The sequence below is a fragment of the Globicephala melas genome, chromosome 2, assembly GCF_963455315.2.
Source record: "Globicephala melas chromosome 2, mGloMel1.2, whole genome shotgun sequence".
NCBI classification, from domain to species: domain Eukaryota; kingdom Metazoa; phylum Chordata; class Mammalia; order Artiodactyla; family Delphinidae; genus Globicephala; species Globicephala melas.
Genome location: NC_083315.2, coordinates 71,772,117 through 71,792,226, shown reverse-complemented (window position 1 = coordinate 71,792,226; position 20,110 = coordinate 71,772,117). Strand labels below are relative to the sequence as shown.

Below are 20,110 nucleotides of genomic sequence, written 5' to 3'. Positions count from 1 at the left end.
ATCACTCCAAGAATCTCATAACTATCAGTCTGATTTTTCAAAGGTGGGTAAGTCTATCTCTTTTATGGGTATTTCAGAGGGAATATAGGAGAGGATAATTCAGTCACTGTTGGCCAATTACTATTTTAAATAACCAAGAAAGCTTTTCTAACAACTGGCATTATCAGACAATGGAATATGACACTGTATGAACTTTTCAGGATAGAACACATTCCTACAGAAACTAGGTGCTCGTGGAAGAGCAATGGCTATATTAGAGGGAGGCTGGCAGATGAATTCTTAAGCCCTTCCCAAAGTCTAAGACTCTAGGAAATAACATATTTAATTAATTTAGCTACCTAAATATTGTTTCAATAAATATTTTATTAAATTTCTTATATGGGATAATTTGCATACTGTCAGACTCCTTTAATTAACAAAACATATGGCTTTGATAGGGAAAACATGCCTAAAAATTCTCACAGCTAACAGTGGTACGCACATGTTCAAGATAAAGTTGTTTTTCACTTAGGCTCAAAATTCCTTTCTTTAAAAAAAAGTAAATAAAAAAGTACTTTCCTGGTCTTAGGCAAGCTGAAACAGGCCTACGTTTAAAAACTGTAAATAAAGTATTGGACTGATCTAGGACAAAATATTGGTATGAACTCTTTGCAAAGCCAAAAAGTAACTTATTTTGAAAATACTTTCAATTCATTTTTAGTTCAGTAAAGACAAAGATGACTGCGTGAAGCTAACTTGTCTACTTCCTTTGTTATCAGGTACTTCATACAGCACTCATTCACATCAAATGGTACCTTTAACAGATCATGTTCCCCAGCATTTGCTGCATAACTCCATATAAGTTTTCTGGTACCAGTGGGATCTGCCCAGGCAAAGAGTCGAACTTGTCTTGGCAGCAATACCATTTCTTCCTGTGACCCACTGAAATGCAAGCAACAGAGGGAAGATTAAAACATCCTGGCCTTGAGAAACCTAGACCCGTGGTTTATTGAGGAAAGGACTGGCACAAACATCTTATAAAATTGCCTTTGTTAATAAAACACAACTCTGCCTAAAAATAAGTACCCTAAAATGTCCAATTAACTAACGATTTTGAAGCTTGAGGGAACAGAATACTGCCCTTTCTGAAGTTGCAGTATACTCTGAACTGATTTAGGCAAGACCACAGTAATGAAATTCATCAGAGTTCATCTACAGAAAAGGCTGTAAATAGTAAAAAATTTTTTTTAATTAAAAAGAAAATTTATTTGGCTGTGCTGGTCTTAGTTGTAGCATGCAGGATCTTCATTGCCGTGTGTAGGATCTTCATTAGGGCATGTGGAATCTTTAGTTGCGGCATCTGGAATCTTTAGTTGCGGCATGTGGGATCTAGTTCCCTGACCAGGGATCAAACCCGGGACCCCTGCATTGGGAGCACAGAGTCTTAACCACTGGACCACAAGGGAAGTCCCAACAGTAAATTTTTTAGTAGCAGAAGAACTTTACTTGGTGCTCAAATTTAAGATTTTAATCAAATGCAACGCATAAGAAATAAGCTCAGAGGAAAAAAAATTGGGTCCACGTACCACTGCTACTCAAAGCGTGGTCTGTGGACCAGCAGCATTAGTATTACCTGGAGGCTTGCTGGAAAGTGCAAAATTCTGGGCCCCACTTAAAACCTACTAAATCAGAACCTACATTTTAACAAGATTTCTAAGGGATCTTAATATTGATACTTAAGTTTAGAAGTATTGGTCTGGATAATACAAAAGACTTTCCAGAGAACTAAAATAAAAAGTAACCCAATTAGGGTTTAATCCCAATGTATGCTTTTAAATCTCTCATCAGATTCAAGCCATGAGAGTTATGAATACGTTAAATCTGCAAGGCATTATTTTATATATATACATATATAATGTATATTACTATTTTATATATACATATAAAATAATGCCTTGAAGATTTATAATAATAATTCTTTGCAAATATATATTACATATTTTAAGGATTTAAAGCTATCTGTTATATCATTATTTACTGGCATTACCCAAGCCAAATGATAGCACAGACAAGAACAACAAAATTCCTATCAGCCTGTACTATAATACATTCAACACCACTACTTAATCTTCTGCTTTAATCTTTCTTTAATCTTCTGCCCTCTTATTTAATCTTCTACTATTCCTACCAAAAAACTAGATACAAATTTACAGGGAGAGGTTCACTGAGCATCACCAGACTACAAAAGAATGATAATACTTAAACAGGTTCACAATTCCTTATGTGCAATTCTGAAGTTTAAAAAGCTCCAAAACTGCAAATATTTTTCTCTAAGTTTGGTGTCAAACGTCATGTGGCAGCAAAACTTGATCTGAACTGATGTGAAACTGTTAACGGTTTCATTTATCCCACTTACTGTGAAGGTTCACAACTTTTGCTACAGGAATACTAATGTGTTTGGTTATAGAATACTGTCTCAAAACCTGCTATGGGTATTAGCAATAAACATCATGTATCCCTATTACCTTTCTAAAATCTGAAAATATGTAGAATGTGAAACACACCTAGCTCCAAGTATTTCCTAGAAGGGACTATGGACCAGTAAAAGCAAATCAGATTTTCCAAGAACCCTTTTTTTTCATACCTCTGTTTATATGTGAGGATGTTCCATGGTGTGTGGTTTACTATTAGGGCAGGTGCGGATCCCTCATGGTAATCAGAAAAGCTTATGACAGTTGAATGTGGAGCGGTATCTACATCCACCAAGATACCCCCATTCTATTGTAGAAAAAAAAAAGAGTATGTTTGAGGTATTGGTTTAAACTGCACATGGTACATTTAGAGTTTCAATCACTTATACAGATATTACAAAGTTGGTTTTCCTAAGTTCTTACTGAAATGCACACTGGCTCTGATCTCTTACAAATATATGTACTGCATTATATATTGATATTTTAGTATACCTTCAATTAATTATCAGTATATTTTATAGCATGTCTTAATAAAATGTTTTAAAGCAAACTTTAAAAATCAAAGACATTTTATTTTAAAACAGGAAAACTTACCAGATCTTCTAAGCTCAATAAAGTGCCATTATCCTGTTGGTTATAAAAGAATGGCTTGGAGGATCCTTCATAGCCCACCACTCTCACACAAAGTTTGCCTGAAAATTTTTCAGGCCAAAATGGAAGGTACTGAAAATATAAAAGTTAATATCAGTCTTAAAACAATACTACAGTATAAATAAAAGAGTGGCTAATAAAGTTTCCAATTCTAATTCAGATCATGATCCAATTATTACTAAGTTTCTTAAAATAGCCCCTCTCCATCTAATATTAAGATTACTGACAATATAATGATTATTTATGAAGCCAAAGAAACTCCATCAGAAGAATTGTTATATTAGTCTTTTCATACTTACAGAATAATTACAATGTGAGAAACTGAAGTGCTATTAAGAACATCTCAAGTATCTTGAATATTTAAAAATTATAATCTTAATAACATTTGCTTTTATGTATAACCCATTTTAATTCCTTAATCACCATGAATTCTTTCACAGAGTATCTTATCCTAGATAAACCAGAAGACAACTGAAGGCAGAGGACCTTGCTGGAAGTCCTGACACTATCCTCCAGGCTGTCTGATCTTAATCAAATCATGCACCTTTTTGAGCCTGTTTCCTTATCTGTAAAACTGAGATCTTAGTTCCTAAAAAGAAAGTTCCCTCTGTTATAGAATACTGGGTAAATTCTATTTCTAAAAAAAAATACTACTGCTATCAAACTCACATCAAAGATAAAAAGATAAGGAGCATTTATTTGCTACCAAGTCTATGGAGATCATTCCAAGTGCCTTGGAAAGGCCATGCCTCTTAGAGGTCTGTGTTTGTAGTGTAATTGGAATCCTTCTCTTAACCTTTTGCTAAATATTTTTTTAATAATTTTAGAATTCTTTTGAGATGTACAGAAGAACAGTCCTATCCTTAAGTCAGGTGGCTTGGTTGAAAACTTGGGCAAATTCAAGCAACTAACACTTGTCTTTGCATCTGTCCTCTCCCCACTCTTTCCTTATTCTCTTCACCTTTCTTCTTGTTGAGTCTGCAAAAGTTTAGTTCAAATGCCAGCTCTTCTATGAAACTTTTCCTTTTGATCTAGACCACAATGATCTCAACCTCCAATAACTTTACTGACCTAAAAAAGTAAGATTCAATTTCTTTCTCTGTAAAGCAAGGTGGTTGAATTTTTGGAATTTTTCAAGGAAACTTCCAGTTCATCTATTCAGAGATCCTATAACCACCTATAACTTACCATATACTATCTTCTTCTCCATGTATTAATTTATATGAGTCTTAAGCCCTCCAACAAGATTAGATCCTTCTTGAATACAAAGATGTTACCTTGCTATTGACACAATACATAGTACTTTATGTACATTTTACAGTACATACCCATGTTTATACATATAGGAAGAACTAGAGAATGAGTGTTAACAGTCTAGACTGAGCTAGTGGTAAATATTATCCACAATTTTTTTCTTCTTTTTTAACATATGCTTATAGTATGAAATAAAAGTCTTTCAAAGCTGGCTGTCATATTTTAACCCACAAACATGGTAGCAAAGTGAGTATGACAAAGAGATATACATAATTCTTATTTATATGTCTATATTTATTTGTACATTTTAGGAGCCAGTTGTATTAAAGGAAAATATTACCTCTGAAGAAGCAATATAGTTCCATTTATTAGTTGGCATTGAGCCATCAGGTGCAATTTCACCAACTTCTAGTTCTAGTGATGACTTGTTCACAATAGTATAAAAGGGAGTCAAAGTAACTATTCGTGTAAGATTAAAACTGCTCATTTTGATGCTAACACCAACCTGTAAAAAGCAAACAAGCTTATCATTTCCCAGTACTTTACATAGCTTGAAATACACACACACACACACACACACACACACACACACACACACACACACACACACACACACACACACACACACACACACACACACCCCCTATTCACATACAGGCTTCTTAAAATATTTTAAAACAAGATTTCTTAAATAAAGTAACTGCTAAGAGCCATATTCCATGACTGATTATCTTCTCACTAAGAAGAAAAATTTTGGTTCCTTAGTTTGGCTCCATCAGAAACAAATTGAAGAAATATCACTCAGTAATTTAACTAACGATGACTTATAATAACAAACTTAATTTTAAAAAAATCCTTTACTTTTTAACATTCCAAAATAAATTGTTTTAAAATTAGTGTACAGGCTCAATTTTTGCTGCTTTATTAACTCTGCTATCAATAAAATAAAATAAAAATTTCAAAGTGGTAATAAAACAAGTCAACTTGTATCAGATTATTCAAATTTTCGCAGTCAAACTTAAGATTTAAGAAACATTTGGCAGGGAGTGGTATGGAATGCAGATTCTAGTATATTCTGAATATTTACCAAGTTGCTTACTTATATGGATTCAACTCACTGCCTTAAACTTTGACAAATTTAGGTTTTGCTTTGATACTAGTGGCCCTAGAAATTAGTAGAGAGATATAACAGTCCTCCACGTAATACTCTGAATTCACATTTCTGTACCCCTTAGGATCCAGCTCATTTACTGATGAAAATGTGAATGAAATCAAAAGTAAATAAGCAAGCAAAATCTTACCAGGTATTCCATATTGTTGGCAGGACACTTCACACATCCATAATTTCCCACTGTATCCAATGAAAAACCACTGGACCATGAACTAGTTGAAATTTTTAACTGTACCTACACCAGAGAACACAATCATATAAGAAATCTAAAACACTATATTAATTTTATTTGATGGAATGCTGCTAGACCACTAGAAATTTATTTAGTAACATGAGACAGAAAAATATAACCAAAGGCATGCTGCAAATGGGTAACAGAACCACAGAAACTCTAGGGGACAATGTAATATTTAAAAGCAGAGCTCTGACCTTCCCATTCACCTATGCAATGAGTACAGTGAATTTAAAGATGTATACCAATGCGACCTTGTTATTTGAAAAGGAATTATAATGTAAAATGATATTTTCCAGTGTTAGACTTTTGATACAGAGCTAACGAATTCTTAAAGTTTTAGCACACAGAGAATTTATGCTTTTAACATTATTCAGCAAACAATAAAGGAAAAGTGTTGTGATAAGCAGAATGGAAGACACAATTCCTGTCTTCAATGAGCTTCCAACTAAACAAAGAGATAGGAAATACATACTAATAATTATGATGCGAGACTCAATGTGATAACAACTATATAAAAGGGATAATATGAGATCAAGGTGAGAGGGTAAAAAGTTTACTCCTGGCTATGGGATTCAGATAAAGTTGTACAGAAGAGATCTAATTCTGCTCCTGTATTAACCTCCACCTACCCAACAGATTATAAAATACCTGAGTACAACCAGAGGTCAGACACATAAACAGGTACAATATCAAGTATTAATCAAAACAATAAGACAGGGGTTCTCAAAGTGTGGTCCCTGGACCAGCACCATCAGCAACACCTGGCAATCTGTGGAAAGTGCAAATTCTCAGACCCTACTCAGACCTACTGAATCAAACTATGGGGGTCTGACCCAGCAAATTGTTTTCAAAGCCCTCTAGGTGATTCTAACGCACACTGAGATTTGAGAAGCACTTCTCTAAGAGAACATGGATGGAATATCTAGCCCCACTTTAGATGGTCAGAAAATCCTTCACACATGTCAGCCTGGAGCAGACTGCCAAAGGATGAACAGCGGATAGCCAGAAAACATGAAGCAGACAGGCAAAGCACAGGGCAAGAGGCATTCTAGGCAGAGACTGCAGCCATACAAAGGCATAGAGGTAAACTATACCAAGATGTGACTCTGAAAAGGAAAGAAGGGACCAGAGCATAAAGGATCAGGCCTTACGCATTAGGTTTCTCTCACGAAGGCCTGCTTTAGTGCTTCACACATAGGAGGGTTCAGTTAAAATAAACCAAATTCAACTGTTCTATCTTTTGAAATGCCATTGCATCACTGGTAACCTACATAAAATCAAGGTTTCTACTTGACACTGTGTCAAAAACAGAAGTAATTCTAGGGGCACCAGAGAAAAAGGTAACTCAGCCTTGGGACACTATTGTCGTTAGTCCCTAATATGCCACTTAACCGTGTATTCCTTAAAAATCCTCTTGGACCTAATTCATAACCTGTGACACTGAGCAAAGAGGTAAGCATGGCATTAGATAAACAATAAACAGGTAATTTGTTTTATCAACAAAAACACACCTTATTTTTACTAAAAATGTTCTTCTTCTTGAAAGAGAATAAAATAATATCCCTAAAATCAGCTGGGTGTTTCACATGAATTTCTTCTGAACGATACTGGAGAACTCGAGAAGTCTTGTTGATGAGCCAATAGGGACTAAAGATGGATAGCTCCATCTGGCTGCCAATTCGCTTGACATGTATTGACAGGTCAACTGTCATCGCTTCTGTGGAGTCAGAAGAAAAATACACAAGAAAGAATTCGGGAAGTGTATCACATATACGGAAATGTCCGTTCCAGTTTTTGCCCTGATATTTCACCAGAACTAATTCCATTATTTCTCCACTGATTCTCGAATGTAGAACATTGGCAGCACTGCCTTCTGCTAGCTCATGAGTTTCTGCTGTTCCCTAAAAACAAACAAACAAAAACTAAATTTGCTTACCAATTTTTTAAAAACCTCTGCAATAACGTCCATATTTTATACAAATACTAAGTAACCTACCAGATTCACATTAACTGACAAGTCTTCAAGGTACCATCTTTACATATTATGAATATCCAACAATTACTAATGATTAAAAATAAAACACTATATCATAGCCAAAGTCAGAAACTGTCTTTTGGTCATTAGCAGGCCAATGGTTATAAATTTTGAGAAAAAGACCTGTGCCAAGAATCAAAGGCTGGATTCCAGAACACTGGCTGTTTTCCATTAACAGCTATGTCATTAAATGAGCCACTTAATTGCCTGGACTTCAGCTTCATCCTTTATTCACATACTACACCTAATGGTTCTCATACAAATAGAATAAGAAAAGTGATATCAAGCTATGCTGACAAGCTATCTAAGGTGGAACTACTTTAAAAATGAGTAATAGCAACATAATAAATTTGGCTTCCTTACTGAAAACATCTCTTGTCTAAACACTACTTAGTTCATCTAATTAATTTTATTCTCCACAACTCAGGGATGGCTCATTGTCAGAAAAAGAAAATAAATTTAGGTTCCAAATACTTTCCAGATTTTTGTATTTTGATATGTTGTGGCATGTACAAATTATAAATATTTATCATACTTCATTACTAGAAAATGTTCCCCAAAATTTTTTAAGACAGTAATTATTTTTCAGTTCTACAGAAACTTGAACCAAATAATCATCACTTTAAAACAAAAAACTTTAAAACTAACTTCATAATAAATTAAGATGAAGTATTTTCTCACTGGCATTTTCCCATACTTTAGTTAAGAGAATTATACTCAGATAATAAAGAGACTATTATAATTATTAATTTAGAGCAGATGCAGCAGAGTTCAGTGGTGGAGAACAAGGAACTAAATTGCTTAGGTTCAAATTCCAGCTCTACTATTCATTAGCTGTGGGATCCTGGACCTGTCACTTAACCCCTCTGTGACTCAGTTTCCTCATCTGTAAAATGGGTCTAATAACAGTACCTTCTTCAGGAAGTTATTGTAAGGACTAAATATGTTAATACATGTAAAATACATGACATAGTGGCTGGCACAAAGTAGGTGTTATACCAGTTTTTGCTATTATTAAAGCATTACAAGTAGATGAATGTAAAACACTGACCTCAACTAAAAATACCATTAAAAAAAAACAAACTAGAATTCACTCCATGTAATAATAAAAGTCAAACAAAATGCAAGAGGCATACCTCAAGTAAATATCTTAGAGAATATGGGAGAAAATTCCGCAAAGTGACAGTAGGGTAAAGATGAATGATGTAAGCTGGATCCCAGTCTTCCCTGTGTGTACATATATAGGTTAATTCATCAGGCACAGCAATTGTATTGACTATAAGAGGTAAGAAGTTGACTTCTGTTGACGGACACTGCAGCATGCATCTGACTTCCCTGCTCCGATGAAGTTCTTCCTTCCAGGAAATATATGTGGTGGATTCTTTGTACTGATTCTCTAAAATACCAGCTGGCTGAATGAACAACTGACATCTACAGAAGAAAAAAACAGAGTGGGAAAAACGTTTTTATTGAGAACGTAAGAAAAAGAATCTCATTAATTCTTTTTGATAACTCTACAAGATAAGTACTATTATTCCTATTTTTACAGATGAGAAAAACAAGGCTAAGAAAGTTTAAGAAACTTGCCCAAAGTCACACAGCTGACTCATGGAGGCACCTTCTGGGAAAAAATACTCTGTAAAAAATGACAACTTAAAAAAAAAAGTCATTTCAAATACAAAGGCAATCTAATAAAAATAAGTCTCAGAGGGCTTCTCTGGTAGCGCAGTGGTTGAGAGTCCGCCTGCCACGGGTTCGTGCCCTGGTCTGGGAGGATCCCACATGCCTCGGAGCAGCTGGGCCCGTGAGCCATGGCCACTGGGCCTGCGCGTCCAGAGCCTGTGCTCTGCAGCGGGAGAGGCCGCAGCAGTGAGAGGCTCGCGTACAGCAAAAAAAAAAAAAAAAAAAAAAAAAAAAAGCCTCAGAAAATTCTAAAACATCAAGTATACAACAGGAAATTTCATCTGGTAAATTCAACAATATAAATGTATTTCTCTATATGTCTCAAAACTGGCTTTTACAGATCTTTAGATAATAAGAATTATTATTATGTAGAATATAGATATTTTACTCTTTTCTAGAATAAAGATTCTAATTCACAGAATTAAAAATATATACTATGAACCTTTTATATCAACATATTCAAGGAAGTATCTACCTATATGAATCTAAAGGAACATGGAACTCCTCTTCAGGTCTGGCTACTCCAATGCGCTCCAATAACTTCACATTCTTAACATATTTATAGATGATGAAAGCAATAGAGAAATGGTTTTTAATCTGTTGGACAAAAAAACATACAAGTTGTTTAAAAAGATGTAGACGTTCAAAAGAAAAATGTGAGCCACACACAATCACTTTTGGAACTAAAAAATTTCAAGCCCAATATTGGAAGATATTTTTATGGTAACTGAAAAGTTTTAAGATATTTAAGGAGCTATATATATGAAACTTGATGGTTAAACAGAAATCAAAAATTATCAGGATATTCACATGTTCATATATTACAGACTGAATTTTTTAGTGTGTATTATTATCTTTCAAATACGTATTAATCTTTGAGGATTTCAGTCATAATATTTTCCTCATTACAACCTTTTCTCAATGCACCATACAACTAAACAGAAAAGGATAGTAAAGGAAACATGAGGTAAATAAATACAGTACAATCCTTCCTTAACTACAGTGTAATATAGGTTGGAGCTAATAGTAAACTGAGAGACAATGACCAAAATTGGAAATCCTTTCATTTTTATCTGATGTTATAGGTAGGAAGAAATATTCTTCTGCTGACCATATGCTGAAATCTGTAATAATGCAGAGAAAAAGAAAAATCGATAAAGCCTTAAAGGTGGAAAAAATATTTATACAGATTAATATGCTAAAATTTTTTTCTGGGGAGACCATTTCAATATTCCTTCATACATACTTGAAAAATACAATACAAAGAGAATGGAATATTATCCTATTTGACAACCAGCTATTACTGCAATATTCCTCAGTTCTGAATCTTTAAAGGAATAGACAAAAAGTTTCATTAAAATCATAAGTAACCCAGGAGACAACAAAAATGGGCTTTAAATTAACAACAGCATTTCATGAGACATTTAAAATGAAGAATATTACAAAAGTAAGTTGGACAGGAAATACCCAGTTCAAACTATTATTTATTTCTGAACAATCAGTACTGACCTAATGAAGTTTTATTATATTTCTATAATCAGCCAAATGATTTAATATTTCTTGATATACTTAAAGGAACACAATTCACTTTAATGCATTACCTGCAGAGGAGAACGAAGGGTAATTACTTTGTTCCCTTCAGTTGCATCAATTTGTACCACAAGTGAGTCAAAATGACTGGCATTGGGATTCCATACATTATACAATCGCCGTCCAGGTCTGGCAACAGGGACTTTTGTAACTTCTGTATATCCATGAGGTGCTAAGTCAGAGCATAAGTGAGAAACATTCCAAATACTAATTTACCTAAATTTTTATAAGACAGATCAGGAGCAGCACCTCAGAATAATGACAAGAGTATTCTTCCTCATGACTAGAAATGCAGACTACACAAAATTCTTTTCTAAGACACAGGAGCTAACAAAGAAAGGAAACTAGTTATTATAAAATTTTTTTGACCCCAAACAACTTCTCTTGGGGTTTTAAATGTATTAAAACAAAAAAAATCCAACTTGTTCCTTATTTTCTCAACTATATAACAATAAAAATCGCTTTTTTTTTTGAAATGGTGATAACTACTGTCAACATTTTAACACTTCTGAATATAGTTATTTTCTCTTCTCACTGAACTCCAGTCCTTTTGAAGCATACTACATACTGTACTATTTAATATTTAAGCACATAGAAATAATCTAGGGCTTCCCTGGTGGCGCAGTGGTTGGGAGTCCATCTGCCGATGCAGGGGACACGGGTTCGTGCCCTGGTCCAGGAAGATCCCACATGCCGTGGAGCGGCTGGGCCCGTGAGCCATGGCCGCTGAGCCTGTGCATCCGGAGCCTGTGCTCCGCAACCGGAGAGGCCACAACAGTGAGAGGCCCACGTACAGAAAAAAAAAAAAAAAAGAAATAATCTAGTTTTCTAAGGTGATTCTTAAATTAATCAAGTTTAATTTTCTCAAGTTTAGAGGAAGAAAACAAAAGTTTATCAAGTATTTGTTTCAAGCCTTTAAAAATGTTGTCTCTCAAGGTTATCTACAGCAAGTATTTTTCCATATTTTATCAAAAATAAGCTGACACCAGTAATTCCAAAGATACCCTTAAAAATAGCATAAATATAGCATACCAAAGGTCAGAGAGAAGAGGGAACTCTCCTGACGGCTCAGTGTAGATAGCTTCCCTTGACATGAAAGTTCCATGCTGGCATATTCCAATTCCAATTTCTGACCGGCATCAATATCACACACATCACTTTTCTCAAGGGAGCCCATCACTCTGAGATTATGATTGGGCTGCACCTTAATGGGAACACCTACAGAATTTGTTACTGTAAAAGGTGCCCTGTCTTTTAAAGAGTAGTCAAAAGTAGAAGCAGTGCCCTCTGAAAAACCCTGAAAAGGAACACAACAGCACAATAAAATTTTTGCAAAATCCAAATTTTTTTTCAAAAACTAAATTTCAACTACACATTTTTTAGAAACGAATGTTGATGACAAACAAAAATAATGCATACGTTTCAATTTAAAATTCCATTTGAAATAGTCCAAGCAAGAACCAAACTATGAAACAGTCCAAGCAAGAACCAAACATACTTTTGCTAAATTGTTGAAAACATTAAGACAGCTTTTGGATATTGTTATATTCATTGTATCTCCTGAAGAAATATCAACTTCTGTTTCTGGCTCAGGAAGTAGAATAAAATAATCTCCTGGCATCAAACTTTTATCCTGGACTGGATTCTTCTTTACCTACGAGGATAAATACATAGCAAATTTATTAGCCAATGAATAATAAAATTAAAATACTCTCGACAGAGTCAAGGTTAAATTCTCCTAACCTTGTCACTTTGTATTAAGGCTCCTCAAAAGTCTCATTTTCAAAAATATTCAGTGCTTCACCCTGACTTAGCACAAATCAGCATTCTTTCTTTCAGTGTGTAGTCCACGCATAGGGAAATGTTTAGAATTGTGCCATGGAAGGACTCCAAGTGAGTTACAATATTTGTCTTTTGTGCATTCACCAGAGAAAGCTATTTACCCAGTGTCACCTAATTGGTCATTTTACTTTGATGAGCACTCTAAGAGGACCCTGAAGTCTAAACTGATCCTTATTGGAAGTAACATCTGGAATTCCTTCTACTTTTTACCAGTAACACCTATAAATAAGTAATATGATAAGCTTTCAACCAGCCATCAGATTCCATCATAGTTTTCATTCTAAAGGCATTTCAAAAGTCTTGTAAAACATTCTTTGTTAGCCTGCCTACTCCAAAGAGAGGTAGGTCAGAAATATTACTTCTACTTTACTGAGAGGAAACGAGGACACAGGTTAAGTGACAGCTCATCTTTAAAATAAGAATCTGCTAAGTCAATTTCAATGCCTCACACCTGAGTCAAGTTGCCCCAGAGAAGTGTGCTGTGATAATTTGTGAAGGGCATAAAACTTGTGTTCCTGTTAATCTAGGAAGATGTGTTTCAGTATGTAGGACTCTGCAGTGTTCTCAGGAAGTACCATGAAGAGATGACACAAAGAATTCATGAACCAGAATAGCAGTTCTTGGATTTTTTGGTCTCTTAAAATGACTGAGGATCCCAAAGAGCTTCACTTATGTGGTTTATTATCTATCAGTATGTACTCTATGAGAAACTAAAACTGAGAAAATTTAAAATATTCACTTAAAACCAACAGTTACACGTTAACATAAATAATATTTTAATGAAAAATAACCATTAAAAATACATAGTGAGAAGACGAGTATTTACAAATCTCTTTAGTGCAAGCCTTAAGAGAAGACAGGTGGACTCATTTCTAATTTTGTATTCAATCTGCTGCAAAATTGCATAGGCTCTGGAAAATTCCACTGTATGCCCATGAGAGAATGAGAATGAAAATGATATATTATGTCTGAATATTATTATGAAAAGAATTTTGATCCCATGATCCTCTAAAAGGGCCTCAAGGATCCTGGACTACATCTTGAGAATCTCTGAACTAAAATATATATATATATAAATGAATATACACAATGATATTATTTTATTATGATTTCCTTACAGCAAGCCTTAAATTCCATGGTCTCTTCCCCTCCACTCTCTCAATCAGTGGCTCCCATACAGCATGGGTCTCATTGTAATAATGAACCTGGAAAGGCACAGAATTATGAGAGTCTTTAAACATTAACTACATATTTCTATAACCAGTAGGAAAAAATATTAAGTAACGTTATATGCCAGTAACCATTTTAACAACATACCTAAGGACACAAAGGATATTTATAAAGAGGGTGCATTTTATTTTACTCTTACTTTGCTCCATAAACCAATTATTTAGCAAAAGAACCCTTAAAAAGTAATGACCAAATAAATAATACTATACATGAATAAATTAAATGTTAGAATGTAGTATCTATTCATATATATACTTGCTATGGTCATGCACACAAAAAAGCTCAGTTTAATTCCTCCATTGTACTTTTAAGGAAGTTGCCTCTGAAGGTGGGTAATAATTCATGTGGTCATACCTCTAGTGTCATGTCAGCAGAAGCAGCCATTAGGGAAGTCCAATTTTTAATGCTTCCTGAAAACTTAGACTCCGCCAGTAATAGAGGTACAGTTCGATGCCCAAGACCACATTCTAAGGTAACTTGAACTGACTGGACAACAACAGCACAATTTTCCTCTATCAGTGGAGTTTCAATGTCTCTGAAATTTTCTGTTATTTCTGTGGCCATGTCAACACCAAGAAACCAAGAGTTAAAATCACTAATAGATTTGACACCCCAAAGATGTTCCGTTTCCTTAGATATATCTTTGGATCCATCTTCTTTTGTCTTTGGAGACAGAGCAGCCATTATTGTCATCACAGTATTAAGAATTATGGGTGAAATCTTTAAAAAAGAAAGGAGAAGAAGATTTAGAATAAATTATTTCCCAGATGAGAAGAATTAATATATAACACACAAAATTTAAAGTAACTAATTAAAATTATATATATATTAAATTAATAACTGTGGAAAACAAAAGAGAACACACAAAATCATGTGCCAAGTCAACTAACCTCAAAACAGTGATTTCTGCCCAGGTTATTCTGGAATTAAGTGACTAATGCGCATGTCAATTGTCGAAACCTACAGTTAAATCAGTTAATTCAGAGTGAAACAGTGTTATGCGAACAGAAAAATGTAGAAGTGTAACTGAATTTTTCATTTTTCAACCAGCTGCATTAACTAAACCAAAGTATGTGATCCTCATCAAGATATACACACATGGTTTTCATTTGTCTTACCGACATAGGAAACTTGAGAATCACCATGGACCCCCTTTCAGCCTAAGATCTGAAAATTCCACCTCCTATTATCTTTGGAGAGTATCTTTGCTCATCTCTTCATTCCAATCACTGTGCCTTAGTTCTTAGCAACGATGATGTCTTCCATGTCCTGTCAGCACCATCTCGGGCCACCCACCACATGATTTTTCTAAAACCCAAATCTGAGCATGTCATTCCTATGTTTAAAATCTTCAACAATTCCCCATAACTTTCAGGGTAAGATTAAAACTCTCTTTAGCGTAGGACACGAACTTCTTTGTGACCTGATGCCTAATCAGTTAAGCTACCCATGGTTTCCCAAAGTTTCAGCAATACTGGGTTAAAGAAATTAAGTGGATTCCTCTACTGTTCACTTCTCACGACCCTTACTTGTTTAATATGCTAAGGAGATATGATTACATCACCAAAAGAAGGAGCGAGTATGCAGTACTTCCCAAACTTATCTGTCAAATGAATTCTTTTCTTCGTTGCCTTATTAATGTCACCTATAATTACTGTTCTCAGTCCTATGGCTCCACCACACCATTCTCCCCATCCACATGGGATCACCCCTCCAAGTCCTTAAAGAATTTTTCAAGCCTTTGCCTTTATGCATATTGTTGGTTCTGTCTAGGTAACCCTTTCCCTCTCTCTCCATCTAACTGCCCTCAGATGTTCAAAGCTCAGTTCAAGTAGCCCCACTTCCAGACAGCTTCCCCCGATGTCCTAGTCTGAGCTGGAGGCTCCTGCCTGCACCCCCAAGAGCACCTCATGCATGCCTCTAGCACTGAAAGCTGAAAGTAATCACTCATTTACTTCTTTCTCTCACATATATCACTAAGTTTTTTGAATGTAGGGACCAGGTACCCTCAGTGCCTTGTACAGGACATTCTTCACAAACAGTAAAGCCTCAAAAAACGTGTGCTCAATAAATAAGTAGAGTGATATACAAAGAAAGACATGGAAAAACAATCCCTCAGCACCTTAACCCAGTGTCGCAGACAAAATGCATGCAAATCCAAGTTTTCTCCCCATTTTGCATTTTAAGTCTGTAGAACACCATCTAAGACAAACCAGTAATTTAAAATATTGAGAGAAAAGTACTTTAGAGAGCAGATTGCTTTTTCAATACTACCAATGTAAGAGACAAAAAAAATTCTAATGATTTATTTCTGGCATACATCTGTCATTATAAATATTTTATAAGACAAATAAAACATTTAATCACATAATTATTAAATTCAACCAAACTACACCTCAAATAAAAGCTTAAAAATAACATTGCAAATAAAATAAGAGCAACCTCATTTTTCCATCCTTCCTTTCCTTCTCTTCCCACTTCATCTCTGCTCTCCCCACCGAAACCCAATCTCCAACACACACACAAATATACTAGATAAAAACTATGCTGATCATTTAAAAGTGCAGTTCACCCTGAGCAACATGGATTTGAACTGCGGGGGTTCACTTATATGTAGATTTTTTTTCAGTAGTAAACACTATGGTACTACACAAGCCACAGCTGTTGAATCTGCAGATGTAGAACCTCAGACATGGAGGAATGCAGATTCTGAGGAACCGCCTATACCGAGGTCTGACTATAAAGTTAAAGCACTGCTAATCCCCGCGTTGCTCAAGACTCACCGGCACTCTTTCAAAGAAAACAGAAACAAACATTTGCATTAAAGAAAAGTGTATTTTAATATTAGAGGTTTTTATTGATTACTAAATATGTGACTAGCATAATGCTCTAGATGTGAGAGTCATCAAAAGATAAGAAAAATAAGAATTGATTGTGGGACTTCCCTGGTGGCACAGTGATTAAGAACCCGCCTGCCAATGCAAGGGACACGGGTTCGAGCCCTGGTCCAGGAAGATCCCACATGCTGCAGAGCAACTAAGCCCATGTGCCACAACTGCTGAGCCGGTGCTCTAGAGCCCCTGAGCCACTACTGAGCCCGTGTGCCACAACTACTGAAGCCCGCACGCCTAGAGCCCATGCTCTGCAACAAGAGAAGCCACTGCAATGAGAAGCCCGCGCACCTCAACGAAGAGTAGCCCCCACTCGCTGCAACTAGAGAAAGCCCATGTGCAGCAACGAAGACCCAACGCAGCCAAAAATAAATTAATTAATTAAAAAAAAGGATTGATCTTCACCCAAATAATATGATAGGCACTAACCTTAATTATAAATTCTTCAACTTCAATATTTATATCTTCTTTTCCTGAAGCCCATGTACATTTTTTCATAAATAGAGAACAGGGCTGTAAGATCTAGAAACAAATAAATGAAATTTACTTATGAACATGTCTTACTTAATTTGAGATCTTTAACTATAGTCTACAACTAAAAGCAAAAAGGCAAATTAAATTAGCTGAGAATCTCTTGTGAGGGCTCCTCCAAACTATAACAAGTCTATGGCCACTGGAAAGGACTTTAAGTGGTTCTGATGAATTCCTTTATGCCAATTCTTAAGTAGTAATGCACATTTACTATTAGAAGTTTAAAATGTTTCCTTTTGCTAAAATGTCTTTTAGATGATGCCCTATGTAAAATACACTTTTAAGATATCTACAAAAATGAGCTAAGGACTATGGTAAGGTCTTACATTTGCAAAGAGGTAAATGAGGAAATGGAAATGGTATTTCATTATAATTTTTATGGTCACTAAATCACTTAAAAATGTTATTCTAAACAAATAGTTCTGTTAACTCCTTTTAAAAAAAGACTATAGTAAGGTAGGTAAATGAACAGCTTCCAGATGATTAACAACAGGTCAGTCTTGAATTTCCTGTAAGGTCCTTATTAGAATAGATTTCAAATCTTCAAACTCGACGATTTATTAAAACCATGAAGGCTATGTTATTAAATATCATTAAAGAAACAAATAAAATGCACCTGAACTGAATGGGGGAACTAGTATGCATAACTTTCATTTTTAAAAAAGTAGGATGAGCTTTAAATAGAATGATTAATATAAGCTTTCTGTGACATGTCAAAAGAAGATGATCCTGGGACTTCCCCTGTGGCGCAGTGGATAGGACTCTGCACTCCCAACGCAGGGGGCCCCCGGTCAGGGAACTAGATCCCACATGCATGCCACAACTAAGACCCGGTGCAACCAAAAAAAAAAATAGAAGATGATCCTGCTAAAAAGAATGTTTCATGATACAGTATAGATTAAGCTTAGCACTGCACTTCTTTATTCAAGTCACTCTGTCCATGAATTTTTTTAAATTTAAAATAACACTGCAAATGAGTCACATTATATAATGATGCTCTTTAACATAAAATTATCAATTTAACATTAAAAAACATTTGGTACAGTAATAAATTTAACTAACTAAAACCATATTTTTCAACTATAATGTGAAAGCACAACTGAAGTTAATTTGTAATAAAGCAAAACATAATCTCTTTTGGGCACATGACTAATGAATTTTTTGGTTCATTCATCCACTCACTCATTGGATATACTGTGGTGAACAAAAGCAACAGCTGAAAAGGAATGTTGATTTGTACTAAAATTCAAACACTGTTCAGCAAAAGACAGTATAATGAAAATGAGTCTGGAGACAGTCTACAGTTCTGTCACTACAGACATGGCTAAATCATTTAACATCTTTGGAATTCAACATCCTTATTTGTAAAATCTCAAGCTGGAGTAAATACTCTCTGAAGTCCTACAGAGCTCTCACATTCTGGGATTCTATGAATCAACCACATCTGCCATCCTTCAATCCAAGTTTAGAATATAAGGTAATTCTTACTGTGGTAATGTTTTCTCCTCTCTTTTCTCTGAGAAAAGGGCAAGCAAGCACTTTAAGATCTCTCACAGAAGCTTTCATTATCTGTTCGAGTTTGGATGTCGATAGACAGAGGTTACACCAGAATGAGGCTGTCAGAGCGGGAGCATCAGCCTTTGTCAGGTTGGCAACAAACACCACTTCTGGATCTGTGATCTTGGCGTTTAAAGTCATATTTGGTCTTACAGAGTCATCTAAAGAAACAAAAATAGGAACCATAAAAGTTCTAGTAAAGTAAATCTTGTCACTCGGGTACATGTTATCTGTAAGTTGCTAAGTTGCTTGTAATATCCTGCTATTATAGATATGGTGAAAGTAACAATATTAATAACTGATCGGTAAAGATAAATGATAAATGATTATTAACAAATGCTGATTACGTGGGATAATGCAATCTTGATCCCTGTTGTTAAGAAGATCATTCTCACTTTGACCTAGCAAAAATCATCTTGTTTTGAAGTTCTTTTTGTCAGAATTAACGCATATATGCGATGCATGTGTGTACACGTCTGAGTGTCCTATGTTATGCTGCAGGAGCAAGGAAGGGAAAACAGGCGAGGGGAGTATCAGGAAGAGGACAGGAGACCCTGATAAGTACACAGGCCATTATTACTTGTCTGCCTTGATTTCACCCTTAAGTCTACAGTTAGTGTCATACAATCTATAATATAACTACATGACATGCATATATGAATACAGAGATATCACATGATTACTGTTTAAGAAAGGTAAATGGAAAAATAATATTCTGACCTTGCCAGTAAACGACAGTTTTCCAATCTTCCTGAGTTGCACATTAGAGAGAAAAATGCCTGACCTTAGACAATCACAATTTAACAGAGAAAATCACTGATTTACTTGGCAATGCTGGAATAAATGGTTTATGGGTCAGGGAGTGGCACCAGCATACACGGAGACCAGACCTGTGCAAACCCTCTGCTAACTTTAAGGAATCTAAGGTGATGTCCAGCGGTGTCATGTTGGGTCCTCCAATACTCCCACCCTCTGCTTTCAGCTGTTTAA

At 35.2% G+C, this 20,110-nt stretch overlaps 1 protein-coding gene across 4 annotated transcripts in view; it reads right to left on the bottom strand.

Moving 5' to 3' along the window:
- Window positions 1-20,110, bottom strand: part of VPS13C (vacuolar protein sorting 13 homolog C) — a 175,498-nt gene that overhangs the window by 33,696 nt on the left and 121,692 nt on the right. For all 4 annotated transcript variants that reach the window (XM_060294174.2, XM_070044905.1, XM_060294175.1 and 1 more), the window contains 15 exons: window positions 19,052-19,281; window positions 17,462-17,554; window positions 14,496-14,861; window positions 14,030-14,116; window positions 12,568-12,723; window positions 12,102-12,366; window positions 11,081-11,241; window positions 9,955-10,076; window positions 8,933-9,227; window positions 7,273-7,662; window positions 5,657-5,761; window positions 4,696-4,860; window positions 3,045-3,173; window positions 2,624-2,757; window positions 795-921 (listed from right to left, as the gene is read on the bottom strand). In XM_060294174.2, coding sequence (XP_060150157.1) covers window positions 795-921; window positions 2,624-2,757; window positions 3,045-3,173; window positions 4,696-4,860; window positions 5,657-5,761; window positions 7,273-7,662; window positions 8,933-9,227; window positions 9,955-10,076; window positions 11,081-11,241; window positions 12,102-12,366; window positions 12,568-12,723; window positions 14,030-14,116; window positions 14,496-14,861; window positions 17,462-17,554; window positions 19,052-19,281 — 2,825 coding nt within the window. The remainder of the gene's footprint in view (window positions 1-794; window positions 922-2,623; window positions 2,758-3,044; window positions 3,174-4,695; window positions 4,861-5,656; window positions 5,762-7,272; window positions 7,663-8,932; window positions 9,228-9,954; window positions 10,077-11,080; window positions 11,242-12,101; window positions 12,367-12,567; window positions 12,724-14,029; window positions 14,117-14,495; window positions 14,862-17,461; window positions 17,555-19,051; window positions 19,282-20,110) is intronic.